This window comes from Ambystoma mexicanum, chromosome 2p, assembly GCF_040938575.1.
Source record: "Ambystoma mexicanum isolate Mex_15411 chromosome 2p, UKY_AmexF1_1, whole genome shotgun sequence".
NCBI classification, from domain to species: Eukaryota; Metazoa; Chordata; class Amphibia; order Caudata; family Ambystomatidae; genus Ambystoma; species Ambystoma mexicanum.
Genome location: NC_090923.1, coordinates 546,635,321 through 546,655,805, shown reverse-complemented (window position 1 = coordinate 546,655,805; position 20,485 = coordinate 546,635,321). Strand labels below are relative to the sequence as shown.

Genomic DNA, 20,485 nt, shown 5'->3' with positions numbered 1-20,485 from the left:
GGTCTGCGACCCACATGAAGATGGGGAAGCCCCGCTAGCAGTGCATACCAGGTTCTGGGACCCATATAAAAGTTGGCGAAAGCCCACCAAAGAAGTGCACAGGGGTCAAGGACCCACACCAGTGCATAGAGACACCTAATTAATGGACTGGGGCCCAAAATAAGTCAGGGAGGTCCAGAGAGGACCCACAGAAAGGAGAAACCAACAGCAGAACACTTCAAGGAGATCCCAAAACAGCCCAGAGGGATCTAGAGCCCAAGTAGAAGAGAAAGAAAGGAGCAAGAAACCAGAACAAGGGATCAGGCACCCTTTACCAAAGAGAGAAACACTTTTTGGAACACTAAGATTTAAGTCTGGCAGGATCATAGTAAACCAGACTTGATGCCACATTGGTGATCTGGGAACATTTGGAAATTCTGTTTTCTCAAGAGGAGGTCCACAGTCAAGCCTGGCAGGATAGTGAACCAGAGTTTGCGCTACATTGGTAACCTGGAGATATGTGGGCACTGTGTTTTGTGAAAAGAAAGTCTACAGTCAGGTCTGGTAGGATAGCGAACCAGGCCTAATGCTACGTCGATGAGCTAAAGAAAGGACAGGGGAAGAGGCTCTCCCCCACCTCCTTGACATTTGGGGATTGTGTTTTGTATATGTGTAGAAGGACATTTACAAATCAAGAACTTTTAAGCTAAAGATTCATTCACAAGGTTTTCGGATCAAGACTTGTACATTTGAGTTTGAAACCAGAACGAGAGGCCCTACCTTCTGGATCAAGAAGAGACCCAGTTTTTCCTTAGTTAGTTTAGAGTGTAAGGCACAGAAATAGGCTTTGGACACAGGATGGTGGACATTTCACTTCAAGTACATCCTGAAAGAGTCCTTAGTATTTTTGTTGAGCAACCCCACATAGTAATAGGGCAAGATAGTTGTTTTTCCTTTTCTTTTACTTTTATAAATAAAAGTCTTCGCCAACAAACATGCCACCACTGTGTCAGACTCGTACTTCAGCACCCTTACAGTAGGAATAAGTATAAGTGAGACTGCCTGATTTGTCAACAAATATAGTGGTGGTACAGAGCTGTGTTACACTAGGTACTGAACTTTTATTCAGTTTCAAAATTATTTTGATTTGACTAGTGCAACAATTTTGTAAAATAAAACTGGAATATAATTTTACAGATAAACTTATTGTGGTGTAAAACTTTGTACGGGTTTGAGTTGGTGATGTGAAAAGATAGAAAAGCAACATTGATTATAAGGAGGCCGACACTTAACCTCTATTTCTACTATGGTGGAGCTAGGATCTAGTTAGGCTATTTACTAACAGAGCACAATGCGTGAGGCAAAATGAGACCATTAATTGATGATATCGGGGTTATTGCTAAATTGTAGCTATACTCAGCACCCCGTCCCTTTTCTACATCAAGCATCCCCTCCAGGAAACACCTTGAATTTATACCTACAAGTAGAGCTAAATATGAATAGACATGGTTGGATACAGACAAAAAAATATTAATTGATTGTGGTTGACTAGTAACTTTATTGATTTGGACAATGCCTATGTTAAAGATTCCACTCATTGTCAATCACCTCATCAAACCCATTGATAGTTCCAATGGCTCCACCATACCAGCCCTATATCTAAACATATTCCTTTGCATCCGATGTGTTTTGGTATCCATTACGAGACTCTTTCCTTTGATGACATATACTGTACATACCTGATCCCATCTCCCAGGGTCTCCCCTTCTCAATATCTATCAGCAGTATGGGATATTTTCACAAATGGGATTGGTTGATTTGAGCTCACAGGCAGTGCTCTCCCCATGCTATGGACTCCTACCCTTCTCCTTACTGGGCTCTACACAGCGCAAACCTGAACCGATAACTAAGACGGGTTCAATCTTGGATTTGTCATTTGCAAATGCGTACGGTCATCTCAGCACTCCTACTTGTAAGATTTCTGAGTTTGCGAGTCCCGGTGCTCTTGAACAGGTTTGTATGTGCAAGGGGCTCACAAACTCCAGTCTAATAAGTGTTTGGCTATATGTTTTCTATCTGTGGGGCCTGCTGCTCCATGGTAGACAATCTGTGGCATCCCTGCTGCCCAATAATCTGTTTACAGGCAGAGCCCATTGGTAGTGCAATGTGACAAGTCCTCATGATGGGTGGGGTAGACCACACCTACACCTGGTTCTGTAGCACTTAACAGGTAGTGGTAACGGCCCCGTAGCCACTCCATCGTTTACCTGTAGGACCAGGTAGGCCACATATTCACACTGTGCTGAATCATTCATGGCAGATTTGCAGAACAGGCTTTGTGACCCACCTTCTCCAGTCCAAGGTAACATAGTCATATGAACACAAGTTGATTTGTACACTAAATTAGTGTATTTTGTTCTTTTACCAGCAGTTACTACTGCTGCCACGTTGGCATTAGCCTTTATTCCTACAACGTTTAGGAGACATGGGGACTCATGACCCTGGCAGAATGGGTTAACGGGTGCTGCAAATGGATGCGGACCCGTTAAACCCATTCCGCCTGATTACGAGGTCCCCTCGCAGGACCCGGTAAGGACGCCTGGTAAAACCAGGCGTCCTTACCGGGTCCTGCGAGGGGACCAGGGAGCTAACAACAGGCCGGTCGTAATCGGCCCGTTGTTAGCTCCCTGCACCCATTCCCTTTGAGCCCTATGGGGGCTTGTTAGGCAGAAACCTGTGCAGTTCCCTTAGGGAACACTGCAAAAGATTTAGGACTACAGGTGTTAGCAGTAAACCCACTTGGTAGCAGTCTGTACCACCCAGATTTACCTGGTAGCTGTGGCTGAGCAGTCAGACTTCTCTCAAGAAGAGTTAGGCAGTATGCAAAGTATACACAATAGGCACTCAGCCACAATAATACAAGCAAACACTGACCAGAGCTTTGGTATCAAAGTATATAATTATTTATTTAAAAACACACTGTTTGAAACACTCCAGCACTCTTTTTGTAAAATATTCTAAACACAGTTACTATTGTAATATATACATCCCTTTTTCCTTATCAGATAAGTCACAGTAAAACACCACTTATTTTCATACAGAGGTGAGCGCTTAACTAGATGGCACTCCAATAAGTTTGTGAGAAAGGGAGGGAAAAAGACAGAATATGGAAAGGTACACCACTCTAAGATTCAGGAACAAGACAGAAGAGCAAAAGTCACTGGTGAGCCAAAGTCCAAAGGCTGGGCCCACTCTTAGAGAGAGCAGAGCACAAATGCGCCCAAGATCACACAGTTACACTAGGCTTGGAAAGTCTTGCAGAGAGTTCAAAAAGAGTTTAGAGAGGCTTAGGAAAGTTTAGCCAGGGTGCCCCAGGCTAACCCAGGTTCAAAAGCCGGGAGCTAAATCTACCCCGTACAGTCGGTAGCAAGGGAAGCCAGGCGGGACACGGTACCTTAAGTGGGAAGGATCCTCCAGCGGTGGCAGTTGTTCCTGGCAGTGGGTGCAAGTCGCGTTGTCGTCCAGGGGAAGAGAAGATCTCGACTTGGAGGAAAGATGAAGGTCGATGCACTACCAGGGAAGAAACCAGCCGCGGAGTTTTCCGGTTAAAGGTGGTACCTTTGTTCGTGGTAAAACGTGGTATCCCGGTTGCCGGGGTGCTTGGCACAGGCAAGGCGGCCACGAGGTACGTCGGGAAGGCAAAAAGACGGTGAAACTGGTTATCCCCACCAGTCAAAGGAAGAAGACTCTCTGGCGGGAGATCTCCTCTGTCGTTGGGAAAAGTGGTGAGATGGTCCAGCAGGGCTCTACCAGTGGTGGCGTCGTGGCAGGTCGGCTCAGCTTCTTCCTCGTCGGATTCCTAGGTCCTGTGGCGACTTCTGAAGTTCCAGTCCCCAAAGCCCTGCTTTTATGCAGAAAACCCCAATTCACTCAGCCTAGCTGTCACTCAAACATGCTAAGTGGTGAGCCGGCCGGCTCACCACTTGGGCCAATCAGGACGGAGTGCGACTTGAGTTGCCTAGGCAACTCAGTCCAGGGTGCCTAAATCCCCCTCCACCCTTCCTAAGTACCCCAGACAGAGTGGCACCACTTTGGAGGGCTTCTGTGGAGAAGCCCGCCAAAAAGTGGAACAAAGGGCTCGACTTGGGTTGGAGTCACAGAAGAGATCACAAACGCCATTTTAGAATCAAGTTTTGGCAAAAAATACCAACCGGAGAATTAATATTAATTAAATAAACCGGCGGTATGGTCGAGGCTACCGTAAATAATTAAATAAAGATAGTAGCCTAAAACAATGGGAAATCCCATAGGAAAATATTCACGGTTGAATATAAAAAGTAGTATCCACTGCCACCAGCCATAACGTGCCCCCTCGACTAACAGACCCTGGGGCAATTGAATTGCCCCAGCTAGTACGTCCACAATATGATGGTTTGTACTGGTTCTGTTCAGAATTTAAGACTAGTTAAGTCAATGGTGACTTTACATGCCCTGGGAGACAGTAGTCAGTCCCAAGGTATGGAGTCTATACTGGGAGGACACTATGACACCCCTGTGTTACTGCACTGAGGGTGCTGTGTAACACATCACAAAAACACATGAAGCCCTATGGAGTAAAAGACCCCATAGCCCATTAAACACATCTAGATTCAAAGAAACACACTCAAATATCATGCCCAAGAGTGAGGGTAAAAGAGTCTCACTCTTGGCAGGAGAAAAAAATAAACCCCAAAAATCCAACAAAGCTGCTGGGGGACTCACTAGGTTGGAAAATTCAGCCTAAACAGTGAATTCTCCCTAACAGGGCTCGAATGGGAATGGGGAAGATCCTGGCCCGGGTTCCCTGAGGGAGGAACTACCGGGCCCTCCAAACTCGGAATGGCCCGGTAATTCCCCATTCAGGGAACCCGGACCCGGTTTTGGAGGCAGCCATGCCGCCAATAGCGGCATGGCTACCACCAAAGCCGTAATGAGGCCCCAGGACTCTCTGTGAACATTATAATGGACAGCAGCACACAATTAGTATCTCAATTTAGGAAAAGTTTCAGAAGGTACACCTGGTTCATACAGCAATTTTCTGTTGAGAAAATCATGAATTCTGTGGCACTAGGCTAAGACCTCCATCCTGCTGTCCAGTTCATCTGGTGGTATACGTTTGCCTCATGAAACCAGAGATGTCCTAAGGTAAATACTAAAGCAAGGCCACCATTTCACCAATTACAGTTGGATCCAAAGATAAGTTTTAGCAAGCTCAAATAGACTGGAAGGGTTTTGGGCCAGCGGACAAGATGTGGATAGGTAAAAGCAATGACACAGTCACTCGTTTAATGAATATCTGGTGGATCCTCTTCTCAGTTGGCCAGGGAAAGGCCATCGCTTTTGGATTTTGACACTGGGGGTGGAGAAGCAAGGGAGGATCACCTAGGTGGGGGGGTCCTTGGGATTGGGAAAAGGGTACCCACAGGCGAGACATGGTAGCCCCCTTTCCCTTCTGAGAAGCAACTGAAACCTCGCCCAACCTTTATGGGTTACTGTGAACTAGCTCCCGTCACTTTTCCTCATTCAACCTATTACGGTACTTGGACGAGGAAGTGGCGACTAGGAGTAGTGAACACCAGTAGGTATTTTCATTGAGACGAAGAAGACTGAGAAAGAGTACCATTGGGAAAATCAGGCATGTCCAACAAATAGACTGTATATAGGTCAGGCAATTAAACCTACTGACCCACACCCGTGGGCCTTTAACACTTCCAGTGATCATAAAAGATGGGACTGCACACCATGGAAGAGAGCAGGGAAAAGAACGGGCTGGAGAGAAGCATGTCGGAGAAACCAGAATTGGTGAGTCCGGAGAAGACGAGCGACCCCCGGGCTGAGTGTGGGTCACGGAAGGGTCTAACTGTCTGGCTGAGCTCCGGTTGCCGACAACTACAATGGGAAGCTGTGCTCTGCCCGAAGCACACAGATTAAAACCAAGTATAAGTTGATACGTTGGAATCTTGGGTAAGGGAACCCTGGAGCTTGATGAACTGCAATAGGACAGAGCCCTCAAAGACGCATTTTGTTGGAACTGTGTTGCCTTGAACTTGGGGAAGGGGTTCTGGGGGGGTGCGCTCATGCTCCAAGTAGGGGGAGACAAAGTGGGTCCATTGTTTTTCTTCATGGGGTACCCAAACTTCCCCCGACAGGCGTGAACCGAGGGACGCCTTTTTGAATAAATGCCTCCATTGGCTCCATTCAGTTGGGGATTGTGCTTTTGTGACCTGGGAGTCCATGGTGCGGATAAACCTGAGGATTCTGTTAAATTAGTCTTTTGGACAAATGTCCAGGGAAGTACTGGGAAGAATCAAGTGTCATGGCCGGACTATCATTGATAGTAGCATTGTGGGCAGCCTGTCCACCGATCCGGTCACTGTGGCCGCCCCCAAACACTTTATAACCAACAATGCCCTATCTGGTGCGAATCTCATTCCCTTGGTATTCAGCGATCTGACAACTACTGTGGTACCGGAACAGTGGATCTAAGTTCAGAGATTCGTCCCAAGCCATTTAACAGGGGTCATGATTAGCTCCTTTGTATTAATGTCAGCAGTGAGTCCCAGCATGTTGGGTCTTTCCTGTTCTTGTTTGATTGTAAATATGGAAGCGTAATGTTAGAATTGTTTTGCTAGGATGTACTTTTGGTCATACGACTGAATAAAGTTATTTGACTGACTGGGAACCCCAAGGATTTGTGTAACTGCTTGAACTTGGGAAAGGTAATCTTGAGATTTTTGTGGAACTTTCGTAAACTTGGTGAAGGGGAGCCGAAAGGGAAGGTAGGAGCTGGAAGAAGCTTGGAACTTTGTTTTGATCAACATTTCTTTTATTGTTGACATCCCCACACATTGTTTAGCTTCAGCTGTGAAAGCAAGGATAGGTTTTGGACACTTGGTCTATCGACTCAGACTTCCTAAGTTTCGAAATTCCACCTTAGCATAAGGCAAGTTAGGCCTTCAACCATCCCGCCATTTGATTTAATAAACCAGTTTATTTTAAACTTTGAATCTGTTGTCTGTGTCTTTCTTCATGATACCTTCACACTGGTACATCAAGAAGCGGGTCCTCTCTGAGTGGTAGGTGAGGGCCCTGAAATGAGAATACTGTTAGCAACCTCAGTTACCTACACATATCGCAAGTATTCCTTTAGAACGATAGAAGTCTTGGGGCGATGAATCGCGGGAGTCACCTCCTTGCCAGAATTGTAATGTGGCCCTCCTGGACAATGAAGTATTTACAGAGAATCCACAGTAGTGAGGCCTCAAGTAAAGTAGAGGCTTAATGTAACAGCCTCCTCTCACAATACCTTATCCTCTGCCCCCACTCACTGTAGAAGAATAGAATTTCATAAAGAGTTGAATGGGTCCCATAACATGGAGAAGCCATGACAATAGAAGAGCAGAATGAAACAGGAAGTACATCAAAGGGAAGGGGCCCATCGGAAGCAAATAATGTGTAGAGATGTAAAAAGGAATTACACTATAGTCTATAATAAATGGAGGGGTCTTGTTATTACATAATGTTTTGTACATGCATGTACAAGACCTCTGGACTTTCCAGAATCAAACATATCCAGGTGTTTGTTGGTTTTGTATATTGAAATTTGTATTACTTCATGCACAGCAGCAGCTTCCTCCGAGGCTCTTATGCTCCAATGTCATTGTGAGGTCCTTTGTTGTGTTAGGAGGCACATGATGAAGCTCCTCCACCTCACGGGTTTCTCATGCTAACTACCTTCGGTAACTTCACAAATCTGTGGGGGTAGCAGTTCTGTTTTCCATATTCCCTGAATGCATCTTGCCTCCTGACCAAGTAAGAGCTCACACAAAGCCAAGAGCTTTGTGGAAGTCTCCGTAGGATGCTTGCCTGATAAAGCCAGGCAAGGCTGGTGGAAGTTCTCTGGAAAACACATGTCTTACAACGTCAGGAGGTTGGTGGAAGTCCTTAAAAAAGGCTTTCCTGTCAAAATCAAGAGTTTGGTGAGAACCTTTAAAAAAAAAAACAGTGGCCTGCAGATTGATCAGAGCATCTGCGTAACAGTTGCCGGGTGAAGCCAAGTGGTCTGTGAGCGTCTATAAGAAACAATTGGCTGAAAAGAAAAAAACGTTTGGCGAGGGCCTCTGAGAGACAGTTCTATAAATAATGAATACTTTGAAGACAAATCCAGGAGGATGGTGAGGTCCTCTACAAGACACTTGAGAAACAGAGACAAGAACAGGTTAGAGGATTTAAGGAACGCCGGTCATGACAATGAAAAGAAACATATGAGTGATTCTAATGGGCAGTTGCCTGCTGAATCCAAGAGTTGTTGAGAGCCTCTTTGAAGTAGTGATTGAACATGTCCAAGAGGTGGCGAATGCTCAAAATGATTGCCTTCTTTCTAATAACAGGACTGTTAACATTATTTGCAGTAAAAAAAATAAAAGATAACATTTTCTGTCTAAGAACAATATTACTTTAAAGCCCTTATATAATACAAAATGGGTTGTCTTGTTTATGGAGCATGACGTTGCATTAACACGGTAAAGCTCTTAAGCCAAAATCTGTTAAACCTATGTGTAAACACACCTAAATCCTAATTTAGGGACCACCTTAATACCCACAACTCCCCAGCCCCGCTAAGTAATTTTAGATGGACTTACTTCCGCTTGGTTGTCTGATAAGAGATTTGTTCTGTAAATGATCAACACTGCTAGGTATCCAAGCTGCATTTACATTGTAGGGTCAGGACCTCACAAAACAAAAACATTTGCTGTTGAAAATTCCCAATGTGAAAAAGGCCCAGATCCAGAGCCAAGTGTTTCCCCTGGTGCTTACGGGACCCAACCCTACCCAACCCTTACCCCCTTGTGCTAGTTTATATGTTGGTAGTACATATTGGTTGCACACCTTGCCTCTAACCCAAGATACTCACCAGTCTTTTTCTCCTCATTGCAGGGAAGAGGAAGCAGAATCTGAACGCAACAGAGCAGCAACCCGTTAGACCCAGTGTGAAGGATCATCTACCAGAAGCTGAAAGCTTGCCACCCAACGATCAGACAGAAGCCCATCCATCTACCGAATTACATTCATTGCAGAAAAGGAGCAGAGAATGAGGACCATTACAAAGTCTGCAGGTGGCGGCCAGCAAAGTTGCATATCCCTTCCGAGGAAGGGCAGTGCTAGCCCTCTTGTAAAGGTTTCCTCATGCTCATACACCTCCAACTAGAATAGAATTAGCTAGGGAAAGCAGACACATCAGGGCACAGGTAGGGACATTTAAGCATGGAGACAGGAAATAGGAAATGTGTGTTATCCGAATGAGGTCAGCTGTGAAGGAGGGCCAAGAGACCAGCAGGAGGAAGGAAAGAGCAGCAAAGTTTGCAGGCGTTTATTGGAGGTATTGGCTAAGTGAGTACAAGTGTACTGCAGAGAGAGAGAGAGAGAGAGAGAGAGAGAGAGAGAGAGAGAGAGAGAGAGAGAGAGAGAGAGAGAGAGAGGGGTGTGTGTGTGTGTGTGTGTGTGTGAGAATCTGAATTGAATGATACTGGGTAAAAGGAGGATGTTTGTGTAGTGAAGTGGGAGGAGGGGGAATAGTACTGTAAGGAGGAGAGTAGTAGTGGAAAGAGGTTGAGTAGTGGTAGAGTTGTAGTAGTGGTCAAAAGGAGTAGTAGTGGGGGGAGGAGTAGTAAGGTGGAAGTAGTAGTAGTGTGCGAGTAGTAGTGGAGTGGGAGGACGGAGAGGAGATTTAACAACAATGGGCAGAGGCAGGAGAGAAGGGCAGTAAAGCATCAGAGGGACAGAAGGTTGGTGGGGAGGGATCAGAGGAGAGGAAGTAGGTTGAGTAGAAGGGTAAGGTCATGGTGGACATTAGTGTAGTGAAAACACTTGAATCCTACCAAGCAACTGCAAGGCAGACCCCACTCCCTGTTAGAACACTTACATTGGGGAGAGTGCGTATGCTAGGAAGTCCCGGAGAGAGCCAGTGAGCGTGCATTTAGAAGACTCATTGCTAGGCCCTGTCATCTACTAGACAGCAGGGGATACCAATCAGTAGCACTAACCCTGGGGGTACAGATGTCTGGGTTAGGGAGAAGACCCCACAGGAGAAGAGAGCAAAAGGGACGGCCCTAGCGCCATTTCACAAATCCTTATGCCAGCTGGTGCCTTGGGTTGAACCATCTGCCATCTATACAGTGAAGTATATTCATTGAACAGTTGAAAGACATTAGGCTGTATTTTGATTAAAAAGCTTTGGAACTTGCTGGAGGGTCTGTGAATTATTAAGGCTATCTGTGACACTAGCTACAATTTACTGGGGGATTCTTTACATTTTTTCTTGTAATTTTGAGCATCTATTAATGAATATTTATTTTGGATTTGTGCTTCTATAGTATTATTTTTGTATTGTTTTGCCATTTTACACTGTGTAATGATTCTATTGAAATTGTTCTTTTTTTTTAAACAAAAACCTTTGCATTTTGCGTTATAGTATTATATTTTCTTTTTATGAATTGTTCTGACTATGCTTTTGATGAGGTTAGTGTGTTATCAAATGCTTCACACAAAATGAATAATTTTAAGCCGGTTATGGGGCTGAGAAAAATAAGCTGCTCCTATTCTCAGTGATTAAAGGTTTTGAATATTCTACGTTGATGTAGTGGCACGATTTACAGCTTCTTTACATGACCTGGGGATGATTCGTATGCATGCATGCTTCCGATTTATTGGCACCAGAGCTTGTTTGGAACAGACCATCAACTACTTTCTGAACTTCTAATCAGTGCCACTTGGACATCCATCACATTAGTACCCGTTAAACCTGTCAGCAGCAAGTTTTGGCCCTGCTTGAATCGGCGAAAAAATGTGTATGAATCATTACGGCGCAGGAAACGCTGCACATCAAGGTGTTCCTGCTCCGCCTGTCCCACCAACCCTGGCTTACAGAAGGCACCTGCTGCCTCCGTTGGCCCATCCTGCCCATCTGTTCCACCGCTTAGAAACAGAACGTCACAAGGCCCTAAGTTGTCACATTCTTTATGAAGCTCCAAAGCTACTCTCAGGACCATCTCCTGGTTTCTACCACCCTTCCCCTTTCCCTGGAGCTTGACTGTAGTTTCACCACCAGCCAGCAGGCAAAGTGCTCTTCTATCTTTGAGACATTTAACCACACTGAAACAATCTGCGAGGCTCAGGCCTGGAATGTTCAGATGTGCTACCAGTTCCAAAAGTTCTTGATCTGCTTTGGGATTTGCTTCTGTTCCGGCCAGGTGTGAGCAAATGCGGCTGATAAGTTGGCTGTAGAAATGAGAGATGCTACCTACATCCCCACCCACTCCTGTGGACAGCACCACAGGATCATACCCCAGCTCTTCAGCATAGTTTCTGGCCTCGGCTAAAGCAAGGCTATTGGAGCCAATCACTGTATTGGAGACATGGCTGAATTCCAGTGTATTTTCCAAACTGGGGCCAGAATCAGATTGCAGAACTGTTTGCACAGATGAAGGCATGTCATCCCACAGATTGTACTTAGTTAGTACCAGCGGGCAATCCCGAACACTGTGGGGGCTTGGAATAGTAGGACCACTTGCTATAATGTCCAGCGGGTCTCCAATTACATCAGACAAGATGAGGCTCACAACCTGAAGATAGAGAAGAAGAGCACAAAGATTTATAAATGGGTTGGAGAGAGGGATAAAACAACATTGACTGGCAAAAGGTGAAAGAATGATAGCGAGGGAGAAAAACAAAATAGAAGGTGGCGGAAAGTAAAAAGGAAGATATGAAAATGCAAGAAAACAGAAAGAAATCAATGAAGTTAAGGTACATTTTGGGTTTTTTACAATGGGGTTGAGCAGGCAAAATGTTGGAAGATAAAGGAATGAAAGGTCACGAGCGGAACAAGAGGTATAGAAATGAGTAACAATTGAAACAAATTTAAAAAACTGAAAAAAGGAGGGCAACATCAGATAAATAAACGCAAATATGAAGTAACAAGACCAGTAGTAAATAAAAACAGCAGAAATAGAAAATTGCTCACAACGCAGAAAGGGCAAACTAAATGGAAAATCGAGGTAATACAACATCATTATGGCGGTTTCTTTGGATGATTTGTAGTTTGAGCATTTGTATATTTGTATGTATTTGTATGTTTATCATGCGCAAATCCTGAGGAACCGGACAGAAGACCCTGTATCTTGGCGCAGGTGTTAAAATACTGAAGTTAAATGGAACAACCCAATCAATCAGCAAAAAAATGAATGTTTTACGTTTTTAAGTGTGAACATGTGCAATTAACATTTAAAAAGACGTGTTATGATGCCATGGCTAAGTGCAGCTGGCCCTTTCCTGTGACTGTACCTCCTTCAACTCCTTCCCTGCATGCCTTCTCCTTCACCTGTGTCCTCCTTGATATTTTATTTCTCTTCGTTAAATCCCGTCCCACTCACCTGTGCAGGATAAGCAGCCCGTGCCAGGCCCCCACCTTTCAGGAGTGAGAGGGCCTTACGTACAGTGTTCAGTTCTTGAATGGTGGCACCACGTGATGCCAGCAATCGAGTAACCATTTGCTTTTCAGTCAGTGTGATTGGTGGGATGGGAGATGGCAAAAGGGCAGAACCTCCTCCTATAAAATAAGAAACCGCATGAGAGGGGTTTAAGGAAGAAATTAGAGAGCAGTCAGATAGGCAGTGCACTGTAATATATGATCCAGCAGTCTGACAAAGAGAGCTAAAGCCAGAGAAAGAGCAACAAACTGTGGAATTCAGTAGTAAAAGGAAGCAGCAAGATAAAAACCATTAAAACACTCTGCATGATAAATTCAACAAAATACCTGAAGAAAATTCTGAAGGCTTAATAGGGTGCCGTACAGCAACAGATGAGGATACAATACAGGCAAACCTTGGGAGATCACAGATGTAAATATGACTTGTTAACACAAGCAAAAGATTGTGATTCAGGGAGTTCTGCAACAGTATCCAGCAAATTTGGAGTAAGAATCCTTTCAGCGGGTATTCGGATTCGCAATCAACTATCACAAGTCTGCAGCGATGGGGATAGGCTTGACAGAAGAAGAAATGAGTGGTCTCCGCCCAGGCTGTCCAATCTCGTGGGAAAAAAAACAGCAGTGGGGAACTTAGGAGTTCAGATCCCATCACACCTACAAGCTACTTACACCGCTACCTTTCTGAAGCTCTTTAAAGAAGTTAAATCAGACCTAGAGCGGTACATTGGCCCAAGAGATCTCGTTAATGGGCCGTATTACAGCAATTAAAATAAATCTGCTCCCAAGGGTTCTCTATCATTGTACAAGGCTCCCAGTGGAGATCCCACGAATTCCACTACTGCGACTACAAGAAAAGGTCTTTAAATGTATATGGCAAGGCAAGAAGCCATAAATCCTCAGAGCGGTGATGATGGGGGATGCACGACTAGGGGGGAATTGGAGTTCCAAGCATACGTAATTATATGGCGGCGCAGCTAGCACATATAATCCTGTGGAATAGGACAACTGCCCCTCCCAAGTGGATAGAGAAGGAGCAATCCATGCTCCCGTTGCCCCCCGATCTCTGCCATACATCTCTAGGCCAGCACGTAAACTCTGGCCCCAACTTCTATACTCCACCAAAGTAACTGTTAAACTATACTGATGAAGAGTAACAGACTCCCGGTGGGTCTGGGCACACTAAATCTAGTCCTCCATAATCCAGACTTTGCCCCAGGTCTCCGCCATACAGATTTAATGAAGTGGTCATAGGGGGGGTCTACATCACATCTCACAGCTATTTAGTTGTTACCTTTGACGTTCACAGATTGCAAGGAACCGTTAAACAAGGGGCAACTTGTGAAAAGGGGGCCATGGAATTCACACTTACAGAGGATACGCGAGGGTGGGGGACATATCCGAGCTATATAAAATCCTACAGGATATGTGGGTGCTTGGGCCCCAATACATGGTGAAATGGAAAGCGGATCTGGGTCACCCAGTGGAAGATCAAACATGGATTGACACATGGTTGAGAAAATGATTTCACATCTAAATGCGTAACCAATAAGGAATGCACATTTAAACTGACATATCATTGGGATTATCCCCCTGTGATACTAGATAATATTAAATGTTCTTTGGACCCCACTTGTTGGCATGGATGTGGTGCATAGGGTCGTATTTTCATATGTGGTGGGAATGTCCACTAGTTCAAGCATTTTGGGAAGTAGTGTTGCCTAATATATTAACAATAACTCACATTCAGCTCCTGTTGGAACCCCAGGCGATGTTGCTAAGGATCCCAGTCCCAGATAAATACCCAAAATCCGGGTTAACGGCCAAATTAATTACCCACCTGCTGCTAGCAGCTAAAATCACAATAGCCAGAAAAGCTCATCTCTTTGTGGTGGACAAAGATTTGGGACATTTTAGTTGCCGAAAAAATCACAGTGGCGAAAGAAGAGGTGCTGCATCAGTTCACAGAGGTCTGACTCCCATACTTAACTGTGACCTCGACTATCCAGCACAAACGTATAAGGTGCGCTTAGTTGCACATTTCTTACGGGATTGCTAAAATATAGATGGAATTTGTGAGAATGCGAGAACGGGTGGGAAAGCTTTGTGGTGTAGGGAGGGAATGTTATTGGTTAAGAGGTGGACTTACTCTGAATGTAACTGTCGTGATTAACCCATCACTTGTTTGCAGCCAAACTTAAATAAAGTTAAAACATCTCCACCACTTATGGTTTCTGGGTAGACCCTACAAAGTGTGATGCAAAACTAATATGGCGGGTGGGGAGGTAGAGACCCGATCTCAAATGTATTAAGGAGTCATTAGGAGGAGGGATTTATGTACCAAGTAGAGGATCTTGAACATCATAAATGGTAGCAAAAGAACCGTGTGTAAACTTTGTGGATGCAGAAACACGGTCACTTCTCATCTGAGTGAAAAACAGATGCAAAGCCTCATTCTGAACTCTATAAATTGATAAGTGGCGACTGGGGAGTCTCTTTTTATAAAAAGTTATCACAGTGAAAGCAGCAGTTTTACAAAGATTATTTTTGCAGAAATGGCAGATGGGCTCACAAAGCTACATAAGACAGAGTTTAGCACAGTTTGTTTTATGTAGGGGACGGTGAATCTGGGGAAAGAACCCAGTATTAAACGATAGCCCAGAGAAAGGAAAGCAAGAGACCAAGCATATTGAGAAACCAAACTGCTGCATAAGCAAAAGAAGAGGTTTATCTGGCAATCTGGAAACAAACACCAGATTGTAGTAGAAGCAGGAGGGAGCAAAGAAATCGAGGGGACCTCAGAACCAATATAAATAGTCTCCTCTGAAAGAACTGTTTCCACCCTGAGGTAATGACATTAGGTTTTCGTGAATCCATGAACTCACCTGAGATCAGAACTAGGAGCACGTCATCTTTAGTCAGTCTTTGGGATAATTTATGGATCTCTCGGGCTGCCTGCAATGCAGCATCATCTGGAAGGTTGTTTCGGGCTCCTTCCATGACCTTAATACGACTATCAGACTTCAGCAGCATCTCCCTGATGTGTTCAAGAAACCAGATGAAGGATATGAAGTCATAGCACCGCAACTCTAATTGTACCCAGACGGCAACGCAAGCATTAGTAAGAACAAACACATCTTTCTAACTCAGGAAATGATAAGGTCGGGCAGAGGCTACACAAACCTCCTCCATACATAAAAGTTACAACGCATGCAATAGTACAAGTTTCCCAAACACACATCCTCCACGCACAGGGAAATAGAACAAGAGGCAGAGCAGAGCGAACTTGCATCATAAATAGGACATGTAGTGCACATGCACTGGCAAGATTCCATCATTCATGCCTAAGAGGTCAAATAATGTCACCAGCACTGCAAGCCTCCATGACACAAGATTCCCCCACGAAATATAATATGAGCAGTAGTGCAACCCTCACTTATGTTTAATAGTATCTTGACAGTGCACACGCTCTCACATGAACATATCAGGTACTGCTTTTGGAAGTAAGATGAGGGTTCCTTCTACATGTTCATTTTTATCTTTAACATCTGCATGAAAGTTGTTACCTTTCACTCGTACTGCACTTCACTGCTTCCTCTCTAACTGACAACTCCCTTTGTATCTACAAAGGTTAGGTCACCAGACCCACTCACAACTAGATATTCCACTGGAGAGATTGTGTCTAAACACTTCTCAAATTCACTAATTGACCTTGATATAGTTGGGTCAATTTCAGGAGTGAGATTGGAGTTTTGTCTGAATGCATATTTATTTAGCCTATGTGTGCATTCATGTCATGTGACTACAGAAGACCATCGCCAGCAGCAGCATTTTTGACATTCAGAATCAAATATCAAGCATTATCAGGTCATGTAAATCCACATCCGAATTGCTGTTCCTTACCGTTTTCCTGCTTTACGGAGACATTCCTGGATACCGAGTGGGATACTGATGATTCCCTGTATTAAATGATCCCCTAGAATCTCTTCTGCTGTGGCTGCCATACCCAGCACAGCCTTGCCAAATCCCACAATATACAGCTTTTCAAAGGAAAACTCTTTTCCTCCCACGAGAAGTCTTGGAGAAGCACCATGCGTTAGGTTTAGATTTTTCCTCATGATCGCATCAGGAAGAACGGCTTGGACCGCCCTGCTGAAAATCTGCTTCCCATGCTCCGGTAAGGACATGCTGTAATGGCTTGATATGCTGGTTTTGGTGTGGGTAAGAAGGGCTTTCCAGGTCCTTTTCATAGATACTTGGATAATGTTGTCCAGGTTCCTCAAGGCAAATGCCATTGTAAGGGAACCATATTTTCAGTACATGTTGTTCTATCTGTTGGACACCACAATGTCACCTACATCAGGGAAAAAGAGACATATCAGTACCTCCATGTGTCTTCTTTCTCTACCACCTCTGTGATACTAGGTTATGGCATTGGTTTAAACTTGCCCCTCATGGACAATTGCACTACCTACTTTCACATTTCTCTCCTAGGATTTACTAGAATCTGCAACTAATAGTTTATTTCCATACAACACACTGCAAGATGAAATCTCTAAATGGGCCTAATCAACCTCAAGGTTTCCTGCCTTTGGAATTGGTTAGAGGGTTTGAGGGTGGATCCTACAGCAAACTTAAGCACTGGGGTTGGACTTTAGGAAACCACTTCTGCTTGTATGTGGATTTTGCCAGAAATTATACCCATGTTTTGATTTTAATGTAAACCATACACGACAGCACAAATACTTTTAAAACTTTGTCCTACATTCATTTTCCCATGCTAAGTGTTTTATATGACTGTAGTGCTTATTCCACTGCAACTGTGTCTTGCGTTTAAGAGTCCACCAAGGGCCAGGGATTATTCCTTTCAAAATTTAAATATAAATCTCTGGTTCAAATTAGAGGGTTACTTAAGAGTGGGCTTTTTTGAAGGCCGTCACTGCGTACAGGAGCCATCATTTACACTAGTGCTGTAAGCAGGCTAGCAGGAAAGGCTATGCGACGAGGAGATGTAATGTGCAATGCACTGAGTTCTGGTTAAGGGAGTTAGCAAGGGAGAAATGTAGCCATTTGCAAGATCTTTTGTAGCAGTATGTAGAAAGCCTTGGCCTCAATCTAATCTGCTGCTAAACAATACATAAAACGTGCATTATATTGAAAGCTCTGCTATAGTGCCTGCCATTTTGCAGAAGCTAGTGAAACTGTGTAGGTTGGGTAAACTAGTGTACAAAGTTCCTTTTAGGAACAACTTCTGTTTACCTGCCTCTCGATACGCTGTTTTTACACTTTTGTGAGGAATTACAGTGTGTTTACAGAATTAAATAATAAAGGTCCACATTTATAACAACCAGCTGTTATATGATGTAGAGTGCCTTCATTGGGCCAAAACATCTTAACGAAAGCAGCATTTTTACAAGGGCCATCTTGCAAAGATAGGAGCAAGTCTGATAATTATAGTGTTATCTGTGTGTACAAGCCCTATTACAATCTTTAGACTGAGTGTAGGAGACAACTTTCAACTGCAACATGGAATAATACCATGGAATGATTTGCTGCATTGCATTATAGGAGAAAATTATTGCTATGCACGTTTAATTTCGAGCAGCGTGACATGTCATGCAACGAAACATTACATTGAATGCATATTTGCATTACATTAGAACATTACCGCCTACAGATTGTTAATGCAAGATATTGTGAATCAATGCTGCACATAATAGTGCCTTTGTGCCTGATACAGCCTTTACATGGATTCGGAAATAAATCACCAAACTAAAACAGAAAACATTTCTTTTGAAGTAGATTGAAACTTCCCTCTTAGATTTAAAGAATCAAATCACCAAAATTATGGACACAGGCAAACCTGCTCTCCTTCTACTGCTCGATCTTTCCGCAGCATTTGATCTAGTGGACCACAGCATCCTCACCACTCACCTATTTAAAGCAGCACACTTCTCTCACAATGCAATCACGTGGATCACCTCCTTTCTAGAAGGTAGGGCCATGAAAGTGTACTCAGACCAGGCCAACGCTCCCCCCCACCACCATCAGTTGTGGAGTCCCACAAGGGTCATGCACCGCACCAACCCTCTACAACCTCTTCACCAAACCCCTCTTTGACTTACTGGACACTCTCGGCATAGCTTACACTAATTATGCCGACGATACACAAGTTCTCCTCCCCCTCTCCGGAGATTATGACCAAGACACAGAAGCTCTCCTTAAGATTAACACCACTATCCAAACCTGGATGGCTATTAATGGTCTTTGCCTAAATGGCGATAAAACCAAGATCATCATCCTAGCTCCCAACAAAATCCTAACCAGACTCAGCCCCAAATACTCACACATGACCATTGACAATACTATCATACCTGTCTCATCAACCGTAAAGACCGTAGGAGTCTACCTAGACGCCACACTCTCCATGACAAGACAAGTCAGCGCCATCTCCTGCGCTTCCGCACTGACCACCAAACTCATTTATGCCATAAAACCCTACCTTACCACACCCAACTGCCTCTCTATCGCCAGAGCCACTGTAGGCGCCGGACTGGACTACTGCAACACCCTTCTGGCTGGCACATCTACCAAAAACTTAAACAGGCTCCAAATAGTGCAAAATAATGCTCTCTGCGCTGCACTACACATCCCCAAATTTGACCGTGTGTCACAGGCCAGAAGGAACGTACACTCCCAGTAAAGGAAAGAAAAATACTCACCCTTACACATAAATGCATCAATCACACAGCACCCCCTTACTTAGCAGAAACCATAACAAAGAATACATCCATCCGCCCCAAAAGAAGTCGCCATGCTAACCAACTCCGAGTTCCCACTATAAGAAGAGCCAAAGCCGGCGGCATTGGCTTCCCTCACATAGCACCTAAGCTTTGGAATGCTCTCCCCAACTCACTCAGATCAGAACAGAACCTTCGCTGTACTCCTTTCGTAAATCTCTTAAAACCACACTGTTCAATTAAACTTCACCACTGCCTCAACCTCACCCTCAACCGTACCGTAATAATATGTGCATGTAATACCAGTATATGTCTCCATTATGCGCCTGTAATGCAAATTACCGTGTAACCACTGCCTTCCTCTGTAACCAGCTTGATGTCTTTTTCTGTAACAGCGCCACAATGCCCCTGGGCTGTTGTGCGCTTTAAAAAAGTGCAATTAAATAAATTGTACTTCAAGTGCACCATGCAAAAAGAAATAACAGTGCTCAAAAGTGGCTTCAAGGCACACCACCCACTTGCATCGTCTTTGCATATAAAAAATCATTACACAAATCAGAAATTAATTTCGATATTGTCTTTTTTTAAACTTAATAACAGCAGGTTGTCATAGAACGTGGGATTGGTTCAGTTAAACTGCAATGTAATGTAATCTTGATTCACAAAACCTCCCAAAAATATAATCAATCGTAGTAATAGTTCAATAATAAAGAACTGTACCCAGATGGCACAACTGATTTAAACTACAAAAAGTGCCATTTAGTTTTGGATTAAAAGCACAATATGACAGAAATTACAATAAGATAGTTCAGAGAGGGGGCTTGTTCTTAGTTGTAGCAAGTAGCGACTTGTCATCTTGGGAAAAGTGTATATTCAGAGCTCTAGTCTTAACGGGAGAAATGTTAAGCATTCAGAACCTGAAGAGGAGGAGTATCTATTTGCAACTATTAGTTTTCCAGATGCTTTGGGCTACAGTTCCCACTAACTCTAGCCAGCATAGTAATGATCAGGGATCCTGCGGGTCATAGTCAAAAATGTATTGTGCTCTATTAAACGGTAAGGAAAAACAGAACGTGGACACTCACAACAGTGTATCTTTGTGACCTTTGGCAAGGAGTATACTGTGCTCCATGGAGAGGAAAAAAAAGCAATTAGCATTGTGATCATGGTTATGCAGTATATTGCGCTGTCTTCTCTTTGATGGGGAGGAAAGATAGTGAATCAGCACTTGGAGGTGCAGGGATTT

At 44.0% G+C, this 20,485-nt stretch overlaps 1 protein-coding gene across 1 annotated transcript in view; it reads right to left on the bottom strand.

The window, feature by feature from the left end:
* Window positions 1–2,919: 2,919 nt before the first annotated feature.
* GLYCTK (glycerate kinase) overlaps window positions 2,920–20,485 on the bottom strand; it is a 76,091-nt gene continuing 58,525 nt past the window's right edge. The window contains exons 2-5 of the mRNA XM_069644002.1: window positions 16,403–16,853; window positions 15,385–15,536; window positions 12,447–12,622; window positions 2,920–11,639 (exon numbers count right to left, since the gene is read on the bottom strand). Coding sequence (XP_069500103.1) covers window positions 10,755–11,639; window positions 12,447–12,622; window positions 15,385–15,536; window positions 16,403–16,794 — 1,605 coding nt within the window. The 5' untranslated portion in view covers window positions 16,795–16,853 and the 3' untranslated portion in view covers window positions 2,920–10,754. The remainder of the gene's footprint in view (window positions 11,640–12,446; window positions 12,623–15,384; window positions 15,537–16,402; window positions 16,854–20,485) is intronic.